Below are 21537 nucleotides of genomic sequence, written 5' to 3'. Positions count from 1 at the left end.
TTTTTTTTTTTTTTTTTTACAGCTGGCAGGAAGCATGTGTAAAAATACCAATGTTGAGAGAAGAACTGGGAGCATTTGCGCATTTTCCTGTAGGGGTAAGCTGTTCTGTATCAGAAAACCGCAGAATAGTCCCAAAAATGCTCGCAGCCAGGTGGTGGTGAAGGAGGAAAGTGGGAAGCAGCCCAGCCTCGCACCCTCTTGTCAGGGGGAGCAGCCGTCGGAAGGTGGGAGGACACTGGAAGTTGGGGTGCGAGGGCTGCGGCCTGCTCCTTCCTTCACGGGGGCGGTTTCTGCAACCCTGCTGCTTCCCCCTGGAGGTGCATCTATGCCCTCCCTGTTCCCTCTCCCTCCCTCACCCTGCTTTGAAATTTGGATTTAGGGACTGAAATATATATTGTTTTCTTTGATGTATGCCAATTTAGTGACTGAAACATGTTTGTTTTCTTTGATATACGCCAATCAGTTCAACTACACATGTAGGATGATGGGGAAGAACTTCCTTTCATTTAACTGTCCAATACTTGTGCCTACTCGTTTCATCTCTTCAAATACATATTTCCTTTTTAACTCTTATAATTACATTGCAGAACATTAATACAGTTGCTTCTTAAGTAAAAAGATTTCTGAAATATTGTGGTAGGATATGGTAGCTGAGGATATGGACTCCTGAAGTTTGTATGAAAACTAGACTGCGATTGCTAGGACATCACTAGGGGAAGTAATAACCTATTTGTTAGAAAAGGAGGCTTCAGATGAAGTTTTAAATGTAAATTATTAAGTTAGGTTGATATAAAGGGGCTTCCAGAAATTTTTTTGTGACCACTTAGTCCTATTGGGCAAGGAAGGGAGGGCTGTTTTAGAATTTTTGTTGAAGTATGGACTCAATGGACTGTGTTCACTCTCAAGTATTATTCTTGGAATAATCCTTTTAGTTTCTGATATTTTGAGTGATGAACATTCAGCTGATCTGAAGGTTGATAGTGTCTTTATGACTGCTTTTTAAAAAGCTCTAAGGCAGTATTTTCTAGAACATGTGCTGGAAGTGTTCCAAAATTTAGAGAATGAGCTTCATTAAATCCTGTAGTAGTGTTTTGAGTCAAAAAGCTAGTGTCTCATTTTGCCCTTCAGCAGGGTGAAGAGAACAGTATCTAGGCTGGCGGTTGGCCGTATTGTCAATGTAAAATAGGGGAAAAATGGAAAAAGCACTTGACATTACCTGTCTGACATTTTGAATACTGACTCTGTTAGTTCATTAGTCTCTTGAAGAGTGTCCTGGGTAGTAATAAATCAGCTTACTTCCATGTTTTTGTTTGTTTGTTTGTTTTGGGGGTGGCATGGGGTGCGCCAAGTTGGCTTTTGACTTCAGGCTGACATTAGGTGGTTTTCTTAAGGGTGTATATTTAGAATTTTATAGCATCAGTAAGATACAGTGTGAGATTGGTGTTCCCTTTGTATTAGATCTACAAATTTCCTGTCTGGAAATAATAAGCTGTATATATTTAACAAAAAATTATGTACAGAAGTAATCCAGCCAAAACATGTAAGGTAAAAAGTCTGAAAGGGAGATGTGCATCATGTGGTGCTGCAACAATATTCTGCCTCAGGCAAGCAGGTGAACGAGAATAAAAGCCAAACTGAGCTTTCACTCACAAGGTCAATTCTTTGACTTGAGAATGAAAATAGTATGAGATAACATTATGTAGTAAGACCGTGCAGTCTTCACACTGTATCTGTCTTATTGTAGGTTTCCAGGGAAATTTTCATGTTTCAGTAGAATTATAAAAGTTATTTCCGGTCTCAGTTTCTCACCCTGAGAGATCCTCCATTCTGGAAGAGCATCTGCTGTAGTAGGCGTCTGCAGAAGGCTTTGCTTGAAATCACCATATACTGGTGGTTATGTCTGGTGCTGAATTACATTAAGCACTTCTGTTTTGTCTGCAAAGAGGTTTTACTGAGCTAGCTAGATCATCACGGAATACCATATTTTTACACTCCTACTCAAAATGGCTGTAGTAGCAAGCCTGCTGTTTATTTTAACTACTTGGTATATGATTGTGAGATTCTTTTTTCTAGAAGGCAAATAAGAATAGAAGAGGAAGGGGTCTTTTCTATATGCGTATTTAAAATATCTTTAAAATTCCTGCAGTGATCCTTGGATTCTGAATGAGAATTTTAGTGTAACAAAAGATTTCCAATTGAACTAAAAATGTATTTGAAGTGCAGATTGCAAGGAACATGTCAACAGGTGAGAGGATCTTTTGGGTAGCCAATTGAAGTAAATTAACAACTCCCAAATCTCCAATTTTTTAATTGGAAAATATTTTTAAATGGCATGTCTTCCTTCTGCCTCCTCTTTCCCTCGCCCCTCCCTCCCCCCTCCAAAAGGAAAAATAAGGATTTTTTCTTTTTTGTAAGAAAGGCTATTCCACACTTCCTTTTGAGTTTCATCGTTTTTGCTTAAAGTAATTAATACTCATTTCAGTTTACAGATTTGATGAGACATCAAAGACTGGCATTACTGATACATTTATCTTATAATTTTATTCATAAAACTGATTATTCTGTAATAATGCTTGGAGAATCAACAAGCAATATAAAAAAATGGGAATGTAGAGCGAAGGAAAATATTTCCAGAATTAATTCTCTCTCCAGCCATAAGGTTTTGACTTTTTTTTTCTGGCATGGTCCATACTCTGAGATGAGTATTCTTGCAGAACTCAAGGCTGTTTTTCTGCTGCATCCCAAAATTTCAGTTTGGAGGAGGTGTTGGATATCAGTAATTATAGGAAAAACTCCAGAATGAAATGCTGGTTTAATTGCAAAAGATGAATGAGGGGGGAAAAATGTATTTCGATGTGGTCCTGGGTGATCGTCCAGTAGATGGCACCGTTGTGAAATGCAATGGTCTGAGAAGCACAAGCTTTCAGCAGCACAGATTTTCTGTAAATTGTAGAACATCTGGAGCTCTGGAAAAAAGTCAATTTTTTTAACATTCTTTGTAAATATTCAAATCCATGAATAAATTTTTTTTTGTTTTTCTCTAGGGAAGTATAAAGAGACTTTTTAAATAAAGACAAATGATGCAAATTTCTCACAAGACAAGACAATACACCCTAGAAATATATGTAGAACAAACTCAGTTCGTTCCCAGTTCCCCAGGGAGCTGTCTAGATGTGTGAAAACAACTACATTTGTTATAATTCTATTAACTACATGTCTATTGAAAGAGGAATTATTAATTAAGCAGAATAGTTCACAGTTGTAAGGAACCAAAACGATTATACATGTCAGGGGCTGTGTGATTAGACATCAGAGCTGCTTTTTCTATTATTGATTTGGTTACTAGAAAGCTTGCACTGACATCAGTAAAGATGGACTCAGATCTCTGAATTTTATAAATTCTTTGTAAAATTTATAAAATCCCAAACATTTGAGATTAACTGCTTTTAAAATAGAATCAGTGAGCTTATACAAGAAATTATGTGGAACCTGCATTGTCTTGGACAAACACTGATGACCCAGAATGTTGTGCTCTTAAGAGAAATGTTTTGTCAGTAAATCAGTGAGATATAACTTCAAGGCAACACATCTTTTCTGAAGAAAGTAAAACTCCCATCAGGAATGGGTATTTGAGAACAGGATACAAAGCTTAGCAGAGTCACTGGAATCAGCGTGTGCTCTGTGGGGAATTAAGATGTCAGTCCTACTGATTGGCACTGCAGCATGCTCTTTACTGTCATGCCAACCAGCTGGGGAGTTAATGAAAACAAACAGCTGAAATGTGCTATGAACGCCTCGCTTCCTTTCCTGTCATAAGGGGCTGGCTGAAAACAGTGTATTTGGGGAGTGGGGGTTGGTACAGAATTTGAAAATCTTATTCAGCATTTTATCCTTAGTTATGGAAGTAGGTTTTGACTTCGATAGGCTCTGTTCAGATGACAGAACTGATGCTTTTTAGGAAATGTCATATTTAAGCAAGTAGCAGGAGACCCAACCACCAGAATCAGGCATGAATTCCCAGATGAGCACAGCTTTAAGGGTCTGATTCATTGGGCATGAGATTAAATGTGAAGATTTCTTTAGTCCTCAAAGGACGTGGTGTCAGATTATTATTTTTTTTTGTCTGCTTCAGAAAGTGTGTTGCATTTTTTATGTCAATCCTTCTTTTCTCAGAAATATAATAAGGGACTAAAGAGAGTTCTTTAAATGGTGTGTATATTAGAATAATTTTGTCTATTTAATTTTTAATTTTGTTTATTTATAATATTTAATTTTGTCTCATATTACTTGTTTCAGAAAAACATATCTTCAGAGACTACAATGAGATGACTGTTAGGAAAATATGCAGCTATACTACTAGCACAGGTACGTTTAAGTTTATATTCTTTAAGTCAATATGATTTCCAGTTTAACAATGGAAGATAGTCTCAAGACATACTTTCCTCTTTGAAATGCTTTTCTCCCATGTTTCATAACATTTTGGCTTAAATTCCTGCAGCTGAGTTTACCTCTTGGATTTTGGCCAATACCAGCTAGATTTTCCTCCTCAGGACAATGCTGAGGGCTTATCAAGAATATGACAGTCTAATCAGACTAAGAGATCTTATGGAACATCCTTGGCTTGTGAGTGACATCTCACAACAGCCTTTGGTTTTAGCACCATTAAACTGTACTACTGACCTAGTTCATCCTAAAAGCTGACCTTTCAGCCTAGTCTGAAACTAGCCTGGTTCTGAACTCTATCTTATTGGATCACTCTGAAGAATATTGGCCCACACCCACTTTGTCTTTCCCTCTCTATAGAGGAGAGCCTCTGTCCCCTTGTGGGAAAGATTGGTGTGGTTTTGCTGAACTTTGTATGTCGTGCTGAATTCTTTTATGGGGGAAGAGGTAAATCTCCTTCCTTCCTTCCTTCCTTCCTATTTTTTGTTATCAATAGCAAAAGTTTATCAAACCTTTGTTGTCCATCTGCTGTGTGTCCTACTTCTCCTTTCCTTTACCTGGCTCTGGAGACCATTTTTGGCAACTAGCCAAACCACCGGTCTTTTGTTGGTGGTGTATTTCAAACAGACTGGATTAAGCAGAAGAAATACTATTGCTAGTTAACCAGCTTACTTCTTATTCATTAAATGCTATGACTATCGTACCATTCTGTGCTCTCCCTTCAAAATAACTCTCTCCCTGCAAAATAGTTAAATAGATGTTGGTTGGTATTGCTGATACATTGTTGAACTGATGAGTGTTTCCCTCCTGTTTCCCTTCACACAATACCACAGTTCTGTGTGTAATACAAGCGTTAAAGTACACTTTTGAAACTATTGTTTGGGGCAAAACATACAGCTTTCATTGTCCCCAAGAGGAAAAAAAAAAAAAAGGAAAAGGGGGTTCATATAAGCAGTGAAGCTTATGAGAACTGTATGTCTCATTTATAGATTTCTGTGAATGTATTTAATATTGCTTTAAGTAGTGTTTTAATAAGCCTGTAATATGACTCTGGAAATAATGGAAAGCATTGACTCTGTCTGCAAATGAAACAAACTAGGAATTAAGAGTTGAGCACTACATTTTCACAAATAACTAAATCACTACTTAGGGAGTTAAGATCTGGGACATAAAGTGAAGAACATTTTTGAAGTACATGATTTCAGCTCACTTTATCAAGCCTATAACCTGAGTCAGTGTTAGGGCTCAAGTGGAATGACTTCAGTTTGACTTAAAAGTTGATTGATAAACAAATAAATGTGCTGCACATTCCTTTGAAGTTATGAAGTAAATATTATCTGAAAATATCATATCGGTGCTTAAATTTGCCACTTCTGCAGTGTCAGGTTATTTAAGACTTAAAAAACATGCATAGTACCAAAGTAAGAAAAGTAGAAGAGCAGAGATAGGGACAGGACAATATCTCTGTAATCTTCTTGCTTTCCTTGTTCTGCCCATCTCTCTCACCCCCTTCCCATCTGAATTTGAAGAAACTGAGGTTTTGGATAATTATTACATTTTAGTTTTCTTCACAAATAGTCATTTACAGCACAAATTCAGCTACTGATTTCCTTGTCTTTAGGCCTTTTACTTTCTTTAGATTTTCATCTATAATCAGAAAAATACAACCAACCAAATAAAAAAGGCCACAAACCTCTTCGTTTGTTAAAGGAAGTTAAGTAATTCAAGTGTTCTGAATTTTACATCAGTTCCTTATTGTATCTCAGGCAGACATTTACAACACTTGAAATGCTGAAGTAGAATATTTTGCATCTTTTCCTCTTCTTTGGTTCACATTCAATTTATGCTTTCGGTATTTTGGATGCAAAATTAATCATCCCTTGTTCTGGCAAGGATGTCATACTGTCAGGCTACTTTTATCATTGCACAAAATTAAATGACACAGGAAAGGTCAGCAGATCTCTCAGGGACGCCTGAATTCAAACAGTTTGAAGCTACTGGCAGATTTAACTCTAGCTCAGGAGCATTCTCTATTTCAGATTGTGCAAGTGCTCCTTCAGCTCTCTGTAGGGAAATGAAACTCCAACCCATTGTGGGTTTAAAGTTTTGTAGTTGTGTATGTTTTGCACTGTCCTAACTACTCAAAATAAAAACTTGTGCCCTTCTATGTTTTTGATATATGATGGTGGTATAAGAGGTCCACCTGCCAATATTCTAGTGTAACCCAACAGTTACTATGGTTTCTGAAGTAATTTGAATTTATTGTGAACTTTAGGGTAAAGCTGTTGTTTGCCGCAGCAAAGATGAGAGACCTAGATATGGAGGTAAAGGGGTAAAGTGAATAATTATGTACATGTATTCTCTGAAAGAGTTTTCCATATCAGGATGAAGAGAAATATTTGCTCAAGGATCTGCAGAGGTCAAATAATGAATGTAATTTGTGTTCATAAACGGTTAATTGTGACTTAAAAATACCCGTATTGACAGGAACTGCAGGATAAATGTCACTGGAACTTCTTGTTTTTTTAATACACCTTAAGAAATTAAACAAAGCAAATGCATTTGGTGGCGCCCTCAGGAAAAGTCCAGTCACTTCCTGAACAGTAATCTGCCTGGGAGCAGCAGATAGATTCTCATTGTTTGCCATTTCCAGTTTCCAGTAATGGGAACGATTACTTGATCTGGACAGTTTCAGCTGAAGATTTGCAAAAACGTACAAATTTTAATGGCAAAAATTTATTAGTTTCCATAAAACAAATTTTAAAAAAACTGTTTTGGGGACCTGATAGCAAATTATCTCTGATGATGAATATTGTTTTATTTTGGAATTAAGTGTCTGTTCTTCAGGAACGAGATGTATCTTGCTCTTCTGGTGATTTTCTTGCAGTGTAAGTTTGATAACTAAATATCTGGATGGGTACATGTGCTTCTGTGTTTTTGTTTGTTTGGTTTGGTTTGGTTTGTTAGGTTTTTTTTGGTAACTTTTTGGTGTTACCTATTGCTGTCTCTCAATTTGTAAACTTTGAAAATAACATTGCTTTTCACTTTTTTCAGGTTCAGGAGTTTACACTCAGGAAAGAGGTGGGTAATGATAGCTTTTTTGTTTTTTTTCCACATACGTATTTAAAAGAAGTAATTTAACTGCTTTCTCTTTAGTTAGTGTGCATCCATAACAGAGTTTATCTGGGTTGCGGTGCTATATCTCTATAAAATTTGGCCATAAAAAAAAGGATATTACTTGATGGTGTTTCTTAGTAAAGTGTTTAAAAGAGATATGTGCTGCTTAGATTTTTAATAAATGTTTTGGTGATTTTTTTTCTTAGACCAATTTGCTTGCTCCCATGCAGGAGAAGAGATGGGGGGGGAAATTCTATGACTAGTATTTTTTTATTAGTCTTAAAAACAAACAAAGTTATGTTCCCGCTCTTTTTCTTGCAAAATATTCCATGAGCATGTCTGAGCAGAGTACAGAACTTGTGTCCTGAAATAAATGCTTTTACTTTTTGTGTTGTCATCTTGCTGGCTCCCAGCACGTATGCTCTGCATCCTTGCTTTTCTCCATCACTATCAAGAAATGCTTGCTCCCGTTTGTCACGTAGTCTGTTCATGTGCAAAAAGTTCCGTATTGGTTTTATGGCCAAAACTCTCCCTAGCAATTTGTAAATATCTGGTAACTGGACATAGCAAGGAATTTCTTTAGATGCAGGAAATTTTTACTGTTCAAGTACCTAATTTCTAATAAAAATCCTGGGGAGAAGTATGCATATCCAAAGCTGTAATTTCTATGGGAAGGGAAAATGAGTGCACTCAAAGTTTTCTCTGTACTTGTTCATTGAGCTGTGTGAATAAAAGTATTATTATACTGATATTCTAATAATTATAAAATTTTGTTACATAGTATTTATCATTCCTGTGGTTATAAACACAGAAGCACTGTATGTGTTAATGCTATTATAAACTTAATTTCTTAAACTACTTAGCTGTTTTTTATTTGTTTGTTTTAAGTAGGAATATTGTATTCAACATATTTTTTCAAGGACTGGAAAGTTTAAATTATAAATTAAATAAAGACATTAGTTCTGTATATGATTCTGTATTTGGATTACTTAAAGCCATATGATTGTTAAGGTCTCTTGAGTGTATGATCATGGAACATCTCACAGTGTAAAGTTAGGCATGTACAAGTTTGCTTGCAGAACTTGAACCCAAATATCTTTTGCTATGCTCCAGTTTTCCTAAAGTAGAGATTTGAGATTATCCCAAGCACGTACATTACATGTTTAAAATGAAATTTGCATATTTGCAAATTACATGTTTAAAATGAAATTTAACATAACCCTAATCTTACTTTCAGATTTAAAAAAAAATATGAAATGTTGGATTAACTCCAGAGATTTCTGTTATATGTTTAGGGATGAAGTGACTTGGGGTTTAATACAGCTCTAAACTGGGTTATGCTGTCATTTTTCGATTTATTCAGACAAGTATATATACAAACTTTTGTTCATCTCTCAGATCTCCAGACAAAAGGAGTTGGAGACAACAAACTTCAAGAAATAAGGAAAAACAAGAAATAGCTGCAAATCTACTCCAATGTTCTCTGCTCTTCTAGGGAATTTAGCAGATTTGGCCAAATCAATGATTCTCTCAATCCCCCAAGACAGAGAGTGAGGAGATGAACATTGCGTGTTGTGATAATCAGTAGGGCATCTAATATACCTGTGCAGGGGAAGGTAAAGCTGCTACTACTGTCAACATCTGTGAGATCTGATCACAAAAATTATAACACTTGCTACTAGGATACAATGAATTATTTTTAATGATTAACATGTAGTAGCTTGAGATAAGTTTAATGTTAGACAATTTGAAGATAATGTAACTCTTTTTATTTTCTCCATCAAGTTTTTACCTTCAACAGTGTTGAAATCAGGGTTGAGCCATCTGTCAAAGTGAAGAATGGAGCTCCTATGTCAATTATATGCCGTGCTGATATTAGCAAAAGTGCCAATTTCCACCTGCAGCATAATATTACAATTTTTAAGGATGGCAAGCTTGTATTCATGATTGTATCAGACAAAGGAGTTGCACGATATGAAGTACCCGTGGCTAGATCTTCAGATACAGGAGACTATGAATGTACTGTGAAAGCAGATGGAAAGACAAAATCTAGTAACTCATTACATGTTTGGGTAACAGGTGAGTAGTCTTTCAAACATGTCAGTTTTCTAAGATACAAAAAGAGAAACCTCTCAGGGTAAGTAATAATAGTCAGTGCTAAACAGGATATCTTGCAAAACGTTTTTTGTCCTTAGATGTCACAGTGCTTTACAATAGTTGAGTAGTAAGTCCTCATGTTAAGGCACAGAAATGAAATCTCAGTCCCAAGCTTACTTGGCAGATCAGTGACAGTCAAAAATAGAATTCATGCCTCCTGAGCCACCATCCCATGCTCTATCCCTGAGACTAGAGAATGTGTTATTTGTGAAAGCGTGCACCTATAGACTGTAAATACAATGGTGGGGGAGACTAAATTACTGGAAAAGCTGGAAACAAAGATTGCCACCTTGTAATAGCCATTGCCAAAGCTAGTGTCAGTGGTGGACTACTTTTGTAGACAATTTTATATCTATCTTTCTGTCTTGTTCCTTCATCTTTTATGAGAACAGGGGCCACCTCTGTCTATACTCTTTCTAGTCATGTGTTCTTGACTGCAAGTGATGTTTTTCCTCTTGGAAAAGCAACTAGGAAAACATTTGTTCTGTGTTAAATAGTTACAAGGATGTGTGGAGCCTATAGTTTTTCACAGAAGACTGCACCTGTAGTTACAGTAGTTAGAATGGCATTTAGTTTATTCCCTTGCTCATTTCTGAGTGGGAGTAAGATATACTAAGGTCTTACCTTTAAAACAAGTTCCATACTTCACACATTGCATCAAGATTTTATTACCCTTTTGAGGGAAAATTTGTTCTTCTGAAGGTACCCTGGCATGCACCCACACATCAAGGAACTGTCTTCAACTCTCACAGGTGCAGAATAAAAAAAATTAAAAAAATAATAAAAAATAAATTAAACCAGCAACAAACAGATCCAGTTTTTACAAATTATTTGTATCTGTCCGTTAGCATAAATCAATACCATAGTCGTCAGAGATTGATTTGGGATGATGCAGTGATCTAACTATTTCTTTCCTTGTTTTCTGCTGTAAGGAATGACCAAACCAATCCTGACTGCTGAGAAAAGAGAAGTTTTAGAGGGTGAAGTTGTAAAATTACGTTGTGAGCTGCCAGAAGAAGTACCTCCTTTACATTTCTTTTTCCGGAAGATAAAGATGAATTCAACTCCTAAAGAAAAACATGTATTTGAGGCATACAGGAATTTTTCTGTAGTGGAATTTTCTGTTGAAGAGGGGGATAATATTTTGCAATTTGACTGTTTTGGTAAGAGAAATGTAAAACTTGAACTTGAAAGTTCAGAACCCAGCAACAGAACACTTGTTACTGTCAAGGGTAAGTTGCTTAACTTTTCTTTTTACATTTCTTTGCTTGCCATAATTAAAAAGTTGGATTCTGATTTTATATGTATTCTCTTGCAGAACCATTTATAAAGCCTTCTCTGATCATCAAGTCCTCAAGTAATATTACAGAAGGAGACAGAATAGAGTTTGAATGCTCAACTGTAGTAGCTCGAATGCGTGACATTGAAATCATACTTCAGAAAAACAAAACAATACTGAATAGTGTACGAGATGAGAAACTTTTGAAATATTCTGCAGTTGCTACCCTAGAGGACAGTGGTGAATACCTGTGTAAGGTGGAGCAAGGGAGAGCATCTAAAACCACAAAACTGAATGTTGTTGTGGCAGGTAAGACCTCTGTTCATCTTAGATTTTACTCAGTGGAGAAATATTTTAATTTAAATTTGGTAGATCTGCAAAGGTAATGTCCAGATTCAACTATAAATTTTCCCTAATTTAAAGGCTATTTAGATTTGGACTTCTGATTTTTTTTCCTGCCACTAATACTTTCCAACTAAAATAATACTTTCAAATAACACACATGGGATGTGGATTCCAAGCAATTGTTACATTTCTGTTTTCCCTGAAAATATTATTATATTACAATAGCATGATGTTTTTTTTCCTGATTGTAATCTTTCACTATATGCTTCATTCTGTACAATTTGGGATAGGCAGTCACATCCTTTTATGTTCAATTTGAATGATTTCTCTTTTTATCTTACAGAGTTATTCCCCAAGCCAATATTGTCTGCTTCTATGAGCAAGCTCGATGAAAATAAAGAATTAACTTTGAGTTGCAGCATTAGTGGCTTTCGAAAAGCTAACTTCTCTATATTACGGAGAAATTCAAATGGAGATATCTGGTTGAAAAATTCTAGAAACTTAACAATGAGAGTTAATGTGAATGATACTGGATCCTATATCTGTAAGGCTGAAGTCAAAGGAATAGTCAAGGAGAGCAAACCTGTAAGGATAAGTGTTTATGGTGAGTAGATACAGAAGGTTAGAACCCAGTCCTGGGGAAAAAAAATCAAAACCGTAGATTTATAAATAAGCTCATCTTTTTACAAATGTGTCTCTTCTATTTCATGAACTACAAGGGTGTTTATCAGTTTTTGGAATAGTAATTTCTGGGAGATGTGCTTACATGCTTTAGTTGTAGAGGATTTGACCTATTGTTATCTTAGTCAAGTCAGACTTTTCTAGGGCCAAGCCTGTAAGACAGGAGTTAGTATGTCTTCCCTTCTGTCCTGTTCATTTGGTTCTGCTAGGTGCCAAGTAAACTCTCGTTCATTACCATTTGCAGGAGCTGGGAATGATCTGCAAACATTTCACTCACCAGTTTGATCTGAAACTCTGTAGTAGCTACCTTGACTCCCTTTCCCTGACCCTCCAGGCAGAAAGCCATGAGAGACAGAGGTCATCTGGATGACTGTACTCCAGAAAAGCCAAATTTTTTGCTATCTATACAACCCCCTGACCAGCACACTACTTATAAACACCCTAGTTTCCTTTCCCATCATGCACAACAAGCACAGTCAGTTCTCAAGTCTGTAAAGGGGGATTAATTGGGTTGTGACTCACTGTAGAAACAGAGGTCCCTGATTAGATGCTGCAGTATCCATCTCAGGTAATACATGTGATGTTACTTTACTTCCAGATTATTTTACTGTATATATTTGCTCCTTGGGTACGAGCTAGCTCTGGAGTTTGGATGATCCACAGCTGTTTTACGGGCCTTTTATTGATTTTCTTTGCATTCTGCTTGCATGCTATTTTAGTCTAAATCATATATTTTATTATCTATGTTTTTGCTTTGTTCAAGTCATCCTCTTGCTTCCATTCTGTCGACGAGCAGGGGCCTCCCATATAGGCTAGGTGTGGAAACTAGCTAAATAGTGTATATTTGTATGTTTTATGTAAAATCTTGAGTATCTTTGAGTCTTATGTAATATAATTGGACACACAGTTTTTCTTCCCATTTTAGCTCCAGTCTCCAAGCCGACTCTTTCTGTTGTCAGTGGTTTACCGGAGGTGGTGCTGGGGAAACCTCTACAGTTAATCTGTCGTTTAATGACGGGAACGCCGCCAATAACATTCACATTCTACAAAGGAAATGAAGTTAAGAAAGTGGTAATTAATGACACATATGCTACATTCTTGGATGAAAATATTAGACAAAATGACAAAAGAGGATACAAATGTGATGCTAGAAATAATCACTCTAGCGGCATGAAAACTAGTAATATTCTCAACATCACAGTAATAGGTAAGTCTGTTCAAGTCTTCTTGTCTAATGCTATATTTTGATTCTTGAAACTGCTTGAAGCAGCATATTGTAGACTAAGCAAAATGGATGCTTTATAAAAGCATTACAGTTTATTATAATAAAAGCATTATTTCATTCAAAATGTTTATAAATCCTTGTTCAAATGGAGTAAAAATGGTTGGAGATCTGTATCAGACTATTTGTCAATGAAGTAAAAATCTTGATAGTAGTCAGAATTCAGTTAACTACAGCTGAGTTTATTTTAATGCAAAAGACATCTGACTTGAAATCTTATTGTAGAAGTAGTCTTACTGGCAAAGCATAAATGATTTGATCTTAAGTGTTCAAAAATTTGAACGACAAAAGCTGTTTCAGTAAAATAATGATTAAAAATTTCAGAACCAGATCCATTTTTTCCACGTCTGATTTCCATAGGTCTGGATTTATTGCATATGTAAGGATATTGAAGTTATTTCTATGAATTTTCTCACCAAAATAAGCTTGCTAGCTAGATTCCTGGTTTTTTAAAAAAAATTAAATCTACACTTTCAGTAATCTCTCTAAAAATCTCTGTTATTAATTGCAATTTTCTGAGGCACTGAGCATGTTCAACACCAGAGGCTGCAGTTCCTTAGTAGCTCTGAAAGTCAGTCTATTATTATGCTGTATCTGCAAATAGTAGTTACTGGAAATGAGCAAACTGATCTGCAAGTATGAGAAGTTACTTTTGTGCTCAGCTTTAAGTACAATGACTTTACTAGCTTATAACCCTTAAGAGTGAGAGGACAGAATTGCACTGCTGAAATGTCCTGCTGCAGGGGGATATTTGAAATAAGGGAAAGAAAAAAAATGCATCTGAATCTCTAAATAACCACAGACATTCCTTAACAAAGGATGAGGATATTCAAATCTAGAACATGAGAGAACTTGTAGGAGGTGCTGCAGGAAAAACAGACGCTGCATTAGAAAGGGCAAAATTCCTCTATCCATGAGGTAGCTGAAGCTTTAAAAAGGTGAATTGGAAGGTTATAGAAGAAAACATGAGGCTTGATATATGCTGGGAATCTTAACACTACTTCAAGAAGGAGCATGCTAGTGAAAAAGCTGTGATTTGCAAGTGTGCAATTGGCAGATGTGAAGAGCAACTTCAAGAAGCAAAAAACAGTTTCACAGTAAGCTACAAGAGACTGATACCGATAACTCTTAAAACATACATGCGTGTTAGTTCTTAGTTGGGTAAGAGTGTCTTGTTTTGGTAGGATTTTAACCATCATACTGTATTTCTATATATTCGGGGCTCTCTGAGCAGATGGTAGTAAAGTTTCACACGATAGTTCAGATCATAGTGGTTCAAAGGAGTTTTCAGTTTTGTGTCCCAGCCTGAATCCAAATTGTGTTCATTTTAAAAATATAAACTTGCTAAAAGGTGGATTCTCTCTGAGTTTACTGAAGAAATGTGAGTTTTGACATTGAGTTGTACATGACTAGAACAGATACATCCAGAATTGTTGCATTTCTTCTGGGTCAGTTGGATTATTGCACAGCTGAAGGACATGCTCTTCACTTTCTTGGCCTCTAAACAAGTCTCAGATTACAGTATTTGCCTTTGCTTAGATTATAGAGCTAGGAGTGCACATCAAGTTCATCAGTTCCACTAGGATATGCTTTGCTAACAGTGGAGAGAAGCTGAAATATAAAACCATGAAAAGCTTTATCCAGTAAAATTTAAAGTCAAGGTAATTTGAAATAACAAGTAACAAATACAAAGCATAATCTTAGTCCCTTAATCAGTGTCTATTTCTACAGTGTTTTACACATCCTTGCTAGAACTAGCGTATTGCATTATTTCATTACAGCAGTGTTTCAGGATATATTGTGACACTGTTTGGAAATTCTGAATAGAAAGTCGCACCTTGGAATCTGATGAACCTGTCTTCTGCAGCCATTCTCTCCTGACATGGCTTCTTTGAGTTCTTCATATTCTGTCCTTTCTAGCTATACCAGATCTGGGGGAAAAAAAAAAAAAAAAAGAACACCAACCACCTTTTGTTTTATATATCAATCCTCTCGCAGTCATGGGTCCAGTTGTAGTAGCCCACATTTTGCATCTAAATCAGCAAATCAGCTTCCTATCTAATATAAATGCAGCTTTCATGACAAGCATCTTTTCATATCAGATTTGGCTTCCTCCTTTTGCTTCTGTGCCAGTGTTGCCTTGATGACTCCTCATTTACTTTTGTCTTGTGTTATCCATGACCCTGCTCCAAACACATTAATAATACTTTCAGAGAAATTTTGTTCAGCAATTTTAGCAAAGCAGATGCTTCAAATCCAAAGCATTTTGGGAAGCTAGTGACATTCTACTTGCATTGTGCCATAGAAAGTGTTAACTGTATACACATCTTTTTTCCTGATGCAAGTATGAGTGTTGATTCACAAGTACTTATAAGCTAGCTCTGTATATGTTAATATACTTCATTAGTAACCTAAAAACTGTGTTTTCACTATGCATATTCTTACAACTTGTTCAAATGCAGACTATCTTCTTTTGTTTGCTATATCTTGTAATCTTTAGAATTTAGGACTTGCTCATGCCTTTGATGCATCATCTGTCAATGTTTACTATTGTTACGAGAAGGATATAATGCAGTTGGTATAAAACAGTGTAATTCTACATAACTATGAAAGCATAGGTAAATAAATTGAGCTATATTTATACTATCAAACTGCTGAGTGTGTTATTTCTGAAAATTAAATAATTTCTAGGTTGGGGCCTGGTGGGAGTCTGAAGGAGTTTAGGAGGCTGACTGACTTCTGTAGGAATGGATAGTTTCCTTCTGTGTGTGCTTTGCTTCTTTATGACACCCTCTTTTATTTCTGAGTGTATAAAAATATTTACTAGAGGATGCAATCTGGCAGAGATATTTCAGAAAGATTAATTCTGTGCATTCACTCTGTTTAGCTAAGTAGAATGGCATTAAAGCAAGTATATCTACAATACAGTATTTTATCATCAAAGTTATTTTTAATAGCAAAGAGATCTGTTTCATTTGTGCCTTTCTTTGTAGTACCAATCAGGAATGCCAGCTTGGGCAGTATTCCATATGGGGAAGTGGAAGATGGCAGTGGGACTGCTTTTCTCTGCTCTGTGGAAGAAGGATCTTGGCCAATCCACTTCAGGATTTTTAAAAAAACTGATCACGATACTCTTTTATATGAAAAAACTGAAAGCACAGACAGAATCGTGTGGCACAAGGAAACAATGAGCAGACAGGATACAGGGACATATTACTGCATGGTTTCTAATCGAGCTAAGGTGAATGTGAAAAGCCATCCGATAACCATCAATGGTAAGTTAACTTTTACAATAAGCTGCATACTCTGCTATCATGGCAGGTGAGGTCTTGTTATCTGCAAAGTTACTAAATGTAAGGAATGTTATGAAGTATACTTGCCTTACTTGGTTTTGTTCTACCATTGGCAGAAGTTAGACAGAGAAGCATTTATAAGCAGAGATTATTTTACCTACGTAAAAAAGTTTAACAGATGCTCAAAAGCCAAAGGAGTCATATTAAGTTAAAAGCAACCCTTTGTTGTACTGACTTGTCTGTCACAAGAGCAAGGCTCACTAGTGACCTTTGCATGCAAGTCTCCTTAAAGATTTTCAGCAGTGTGTAGGAAGGCTAATTTGTAGCAAAGTAAAAGCTCGCTTTATGCAGAAGTTAGTAATGATGACCAGTCACTGTATATACTCTCTTAAACATGTCTTCCTTATTTCCAGTCATCTTAGCGTCTTGGCAGAAAGGAGTCATTGCTGCATTTGTCCTAATACTTATCGCAGGAGCAATAACTCTCACTGTATGGTGGTTTTTATGTAAGAAGAAAAAGGGTAAGAAATGATTACCTTCTATTTCTTTGGTAATTAATGTACTGCAGTAAAAACATTGTATTTGCTTCAGGAATAAAGGCCCATGGGGGTGAGGCCTCGGGAAATGACTACATATGTTTTTAAAAACCTAAAAGTCTGCTTAAAAATGCATGGTTGGGTCAAATTAAGCTGTAGGTGTGTTGAAGTTGTCCAGGTATCTTAGGCAGAATAGGGAGAACATCTAACTAATGATGCTGGAAAGGCACTAATGGAGCAAATGTTTTTGGAGGTAGGCCAGAATTGCACTATTCTGATGCAGTCCCAGGTCTGGAATTCAGACCCTTGAAATGCAGACGAAGAAGCAGCCTGAGGTGCTTTTTTCTCCATTACAGAACTACGACAATTTGATTCGGGGTCCCAACTTGGAGGTAATTGAGATATTTCTCTAGTCCTCATGAAGGAAATTTTAGATTATTAGATTTTTTTTTTCTCCACACACTAATACAATTTCACTTTTGTGTTTGCCATTTATCATTAAGATATTATTTCAGATCTTGGTGTTTTGGAAAGTAAGGAAATCTAGTTTAAATGAACATCCTGTGATATGCAGTACATTGCAAAACGTTTTGGAAAATTTTGAGTACCTGGATGCCCTAGGCAGCTTAAATTGACCAGGCTGAAATTTGAGGTTAAAGATCTTAGCTTCACTGCAAAAGAGACATTTAAAAGGGATGTAGGACACTAAGTAATTGATTTTGTAATATCTAAGAGAATTTACACTGATTTGGGTAGATAGTTGCTGTGTTTTTTTTTTGTTGTTTTTTTTTCTTCTTATTTTAAAATTAATTTACTTGTACAGTATATTAATAGATGCTTTTATTCTTCTTTGTCAAGCTAAAGGATCATCCATGGAGATGTCTCGGTAAGATAGCTTGCTTTCTGGTAATGGTGAAGTATTTCTGTATAAAGGTCTGGGGCCTTCCACCGTATGAATGTAGTTTATTATGGCACACACCTGCAAACAATAGATGGTTGTGCTTCATGCACCACCTGCTTACACAACAACAGGATGAGGAAATACTCTAAAAATAGAAAAAGGAGAGCTAAGAGAAATACAAGAATATCAAACCTACATTTGAATTTAGAATTTGCATTTAGAAATGAAATTAAAAATACCTAAGTCTTAAAGTAATGCAAGAAGGACCACCTTTGACTTTATGATAACCATAAGTAAGCTTTAAAGACAGAAACAAAATTTTCATTAGCTTCAATACTTAAGAAATTGTGGTAGTCAGCATAGACAATGACGGATATTTGCATATCATCATGTTGATTTTATTGACTGTTTTGGATAATTACATAAACTTTTATTGGTTTGCTTTTCAGATCTGCCTTGGCTACAAACTCAACAAATGAAAAACTGGCAAGACAGCACAATGATGGAGACTACTATTCTGGTAGGATATTTTGCTGTAAGACTAGTAGTGAATTAACCTAATTAAATATTTATTCTAAGCTTTGGACTTGCATGGTTGTGGTTTAGACAGGGCCCAAATTTTTGATAATCCTATAATCCCAATAACATCCTCCAAAGTGTCTTCTATCATTTTGTCTTTACATAGCTTTTTATGAACATGTCTTATATAAAGACTTGTTTATAAATCTGCTCAGGCACTTCTACCAGGCAATCAGTTACTAATATTACAGATGGAAAATGATGGTAAAAGAGAATTACTTCCTCATTTTGACAGATTTCACACAGATTCAAAAAATGAGTTCAGAGAGCAAATTTGAGTTGTGGCATGTGCTCCCACGGTCTGGCCGCAACGTAGCAATGTTAACTTGCTCTTACTTGTCACTTTCTTTCCAGGATCTCAGTGCACTTCATGAAATTGGTGGACATGTTGTTTAGAGTACCTGCTATGAGCAAAGTTACCCCATTATTATTTTTTAACCTAATTATTTAAAAAGTCCTACTCACCTGTGTTACATGACTGTCTTTAAATGTGAATCTAAAAGTAGAATTTCTCATATGTAAATAAACAATGGCAATAGGAACTGCAGCTGTTTAACTCATTCATTTGATTGGCTTTAATAAATATTTTCTCAGCTCAACTTTTGCTTGAATATTTTAGGATCAGGTTACATTGAAGATGGTGAAAACCACATGAAATCAACAGATGAAAATAAAGGTAATTTCAAACTTAAGCAATAGATTTTAATTTTTTTTTACAATTGAAGGCTGTAATGTTTTCTTGTGGCAGCAGTGAGGATTCGATAGGTCCAGTCCTTTCCTCCTTCTCTCTGATAGTGGAGAAAGCTGACAAATATAGATCTTTTTCCTCATGTCCAGAGTAGAAATGACAAGACCCATTTCCGAACAGCATTGTGAAGTGTAATTAGTTGTGCTGGATTTGAGGCCTTCAGATGGAGGACAGTTTACAACTAATAGTAGGAATTTTAAGTTCTATATGACATATATTCAGAAACAGTTTTTTTTTTTTCTACAGACTTCTTTTACTTCTCTGTCTTTTCTTCCTTTCTACAGATCTTGAAATATTTAAGCATTAAACCTAAAAATAATCTGTTATGAATCAGAATAAAATGACCTGCCAAATGCCTTGACACGCCACATGGGATAATATCTATAATCATTAAAAGGTGTCATCAACTATTGTATCATCTAGCATATTGTATTCTTCATGACCAGTGTTTTTAAAATATTTATTCAAAGAATACTGCTTAAATATGTGGATAATTTCACAGAAAAACTTGAAAACAACCTTTGGAAACTCTAGCTCAATGAGTCTTGTTTTTTTTCTTTTATCCTACCTGTTTCAGATGAAGTTAGCTCTGATGTAGCAACCTGCATGTGTGCGGGAAATAAATGGTTTCAGTCTTTATCCACTATAGATTAGGCAGCTTCATTAAAACCAACTAGGCTATTGCAGGTCTGTGTACCAGATACAGAAGCCTATTATTCATATATTTCTAAAAATAACAGTAACCATTCTGTATTTGTGTGACAATAGCTTTTACTTAAGCAAGCAAGAGGAAAGAGCTTATAGTCAGTGTATGGAACTTAGCCCATTGTGGCCTGAATAAGTCAAATTAGAAATAGAGACACTCTCATGTAAAACAAACACACAGACAGCTGGAACATAGGAACATAAAGCTGTATCAATCCTCAAGAAACTTTGCTATTGCAGGAAGCATGTCATTTAAACTTTGTTATCGACTAATATTCCTTGTTAAACAGGTTTTTTTTCTTAGCTTTTTTTTTCCTTCTCTCACCAATGCTATTGCAATGTTGCTCCAAAACTAATGCTGTTGAAAGGCTGCTCCAAAATTTTACTGTTCTAATTATCAGATCTTTCTGTTCTAAAGAACCCGCAAGCATTTCTGCAGGATTCCAGTCTGGATGACTGCCATAGTCCTTTCCAACTTTTGCAGAAATCCAGTAGAAATCCATCTACACCCCAAGGAAAAGAGCAGGAATTAACAGCTGTTACTTGTCTCTGTTACATCCAGCTAGCCACTACTGGTCAGCCAGTAGTCTTAGTAAATCAGCTGTCTAATCATTGTCAAGCTTTTTGTGGGCATTGTGGAAAGGAGCATTCTGAAGAGATGGGTGGCCATTGTAAATATTCTATGGAGAGCTTGAAGGGAAACTCTCTTTATGGAGAGCACAAGGGAAAAGTGCTGAAATTGCTTTGAGGCAAAGCAGAAATTGAGAGTATGAGAGGTGATGAGGGTAGTCATGAAGGACTTAGGGAAGGGTTTTAAACACGAGGAAAGTGGACAATGGGAAGTGTCCTGCCACAGCAGCCATGCAAAAGGAAGAAAAAGTAATGGCAGGGAGAGATGTAGAAGAGAGAGGACCTGTAGCTGCAGCAGGAATAGGGGAGAATCCCAGATAATCTCCTGCTCCATTTGTGTTGTGACACTTTTGAAGGTGTTAAATAGAAAGTAAGAATTAAGGCACGATTCTCACATCACAGAGTTTCAGAATTTTGGTTTGTGTTGTACTGCTGCTTCTCAGGTAGGGATGGACTTTAGGAATACGTAGGCCTTACACCTCGTATAACTCACGTCTGCCATAAATAGGGCCTGATCCTGCATCTATCAAAGTCAATGAGGACATGTCCATTAATTTCAGTGGCAGCAGGATCAGGCCCACAGCTCAAGTGAAGCATGCAGTGCTACAAAGAAACATCTTCTTGATATTTTTGGGGCAGGACCTGACCTTGAGAGTGCTGAGGTGGAGTACACTGAAGTTGAAGTATCAACGCTTGATCCTCACAGAGGTAATAAACTGTCTGGCATCTACGGTTATGATTTGGGAGTAATTCCGTGCATGTCGCTACTCCCTGACTCTGGTCTGACATTAGCATCTATGAACGTAAGAGCAGGTTGTGCTTTGCATGCATGACAGTTTCA

General features: G+C 36.2%; 1 protein-coding gene across 9 annotated transcripts in view; it reads left to right on the top strand.

Annotated features, from left to right (window-relative positions):
• Positions 1-6759: 6759 nt before the first annotated feature.
• PECAM1 (platelet and endothelial cell adhesion molecule 1) overlaps positions 6760-21537 on the top strand; it is a 44728-nt gene continuing 29950 nt past the window's right edge. For 4 of the 9 annotated variants that reach the window (XR_007708987.1, XM_035558960.2, XM_050714425.1 and 1 more), the window contains exons 1-13: positions 7030-7331; positions 7498-7524; positions 9346-9639; positions 10650-10949; positions 11036-11305; positions 11685-11945; positions 12948-13229; positions 16298-16579; positions 17011-17118; positions 17992-18019; positions 18484-18554; positions 19233-19289; positions 21336-21404. Coding sequence is in view for 6 of the 9 variants with exons in the window: in XM_035558960.2 (XP_035414853.2) it covers positions 7298-7331; positions 7498-7524; positions 9346-9639; positions 10650-10949; positions 11036-11305; positions 11685-11945; positions 12948-13229; positions 16298-16579; positions 17011-17118; positions 17992-18019; positions 18484-18554; positions 19233-19289; positions 21336-21404 (2083 nt within the window). In the remaining 3 variants the exon portion in view is untranslated. Of the gene's footprint in view, positions 7332-7497; positions 7525-9345; positions 9640-10649; positions 10950-11035; positions 11306-11684; positions 11946-12947; positions 13230-16297; positions 16580-17010; positions 17119-17991; positions 18020-18483; positions 18555-19232; positions 19290-21335; positions 21405-21537 lie in introns of all 9 variants that reach the window. The other 5 variants (XR_007708989.1, XM_050714428.1, XR_007708988.1 and 2 more) reach the window with 3 other exon arrangements.

This window comes from Cygnus atratus, chromosome 18 (genome assembly GCF_013377495.2).
Source record: "Cygnus atratus isolate AKBS03 ecotype Queensland, Australia chromosome 18, CAtr_DNAZoo_HiC_assembly, whole genome shotgun sequence".
NCBI classification, from domain to species: Eukaryota; Metazoa; Chordata; class Aves; order Anseriformes; family Anatidae; genus Cygnus; species Cygnus atratus.
The sequence above is the reverse complement of the archived record's forward strand: the minus strand, read 5'-3'. Positions and strand labels throughout refer to the sequence as shown.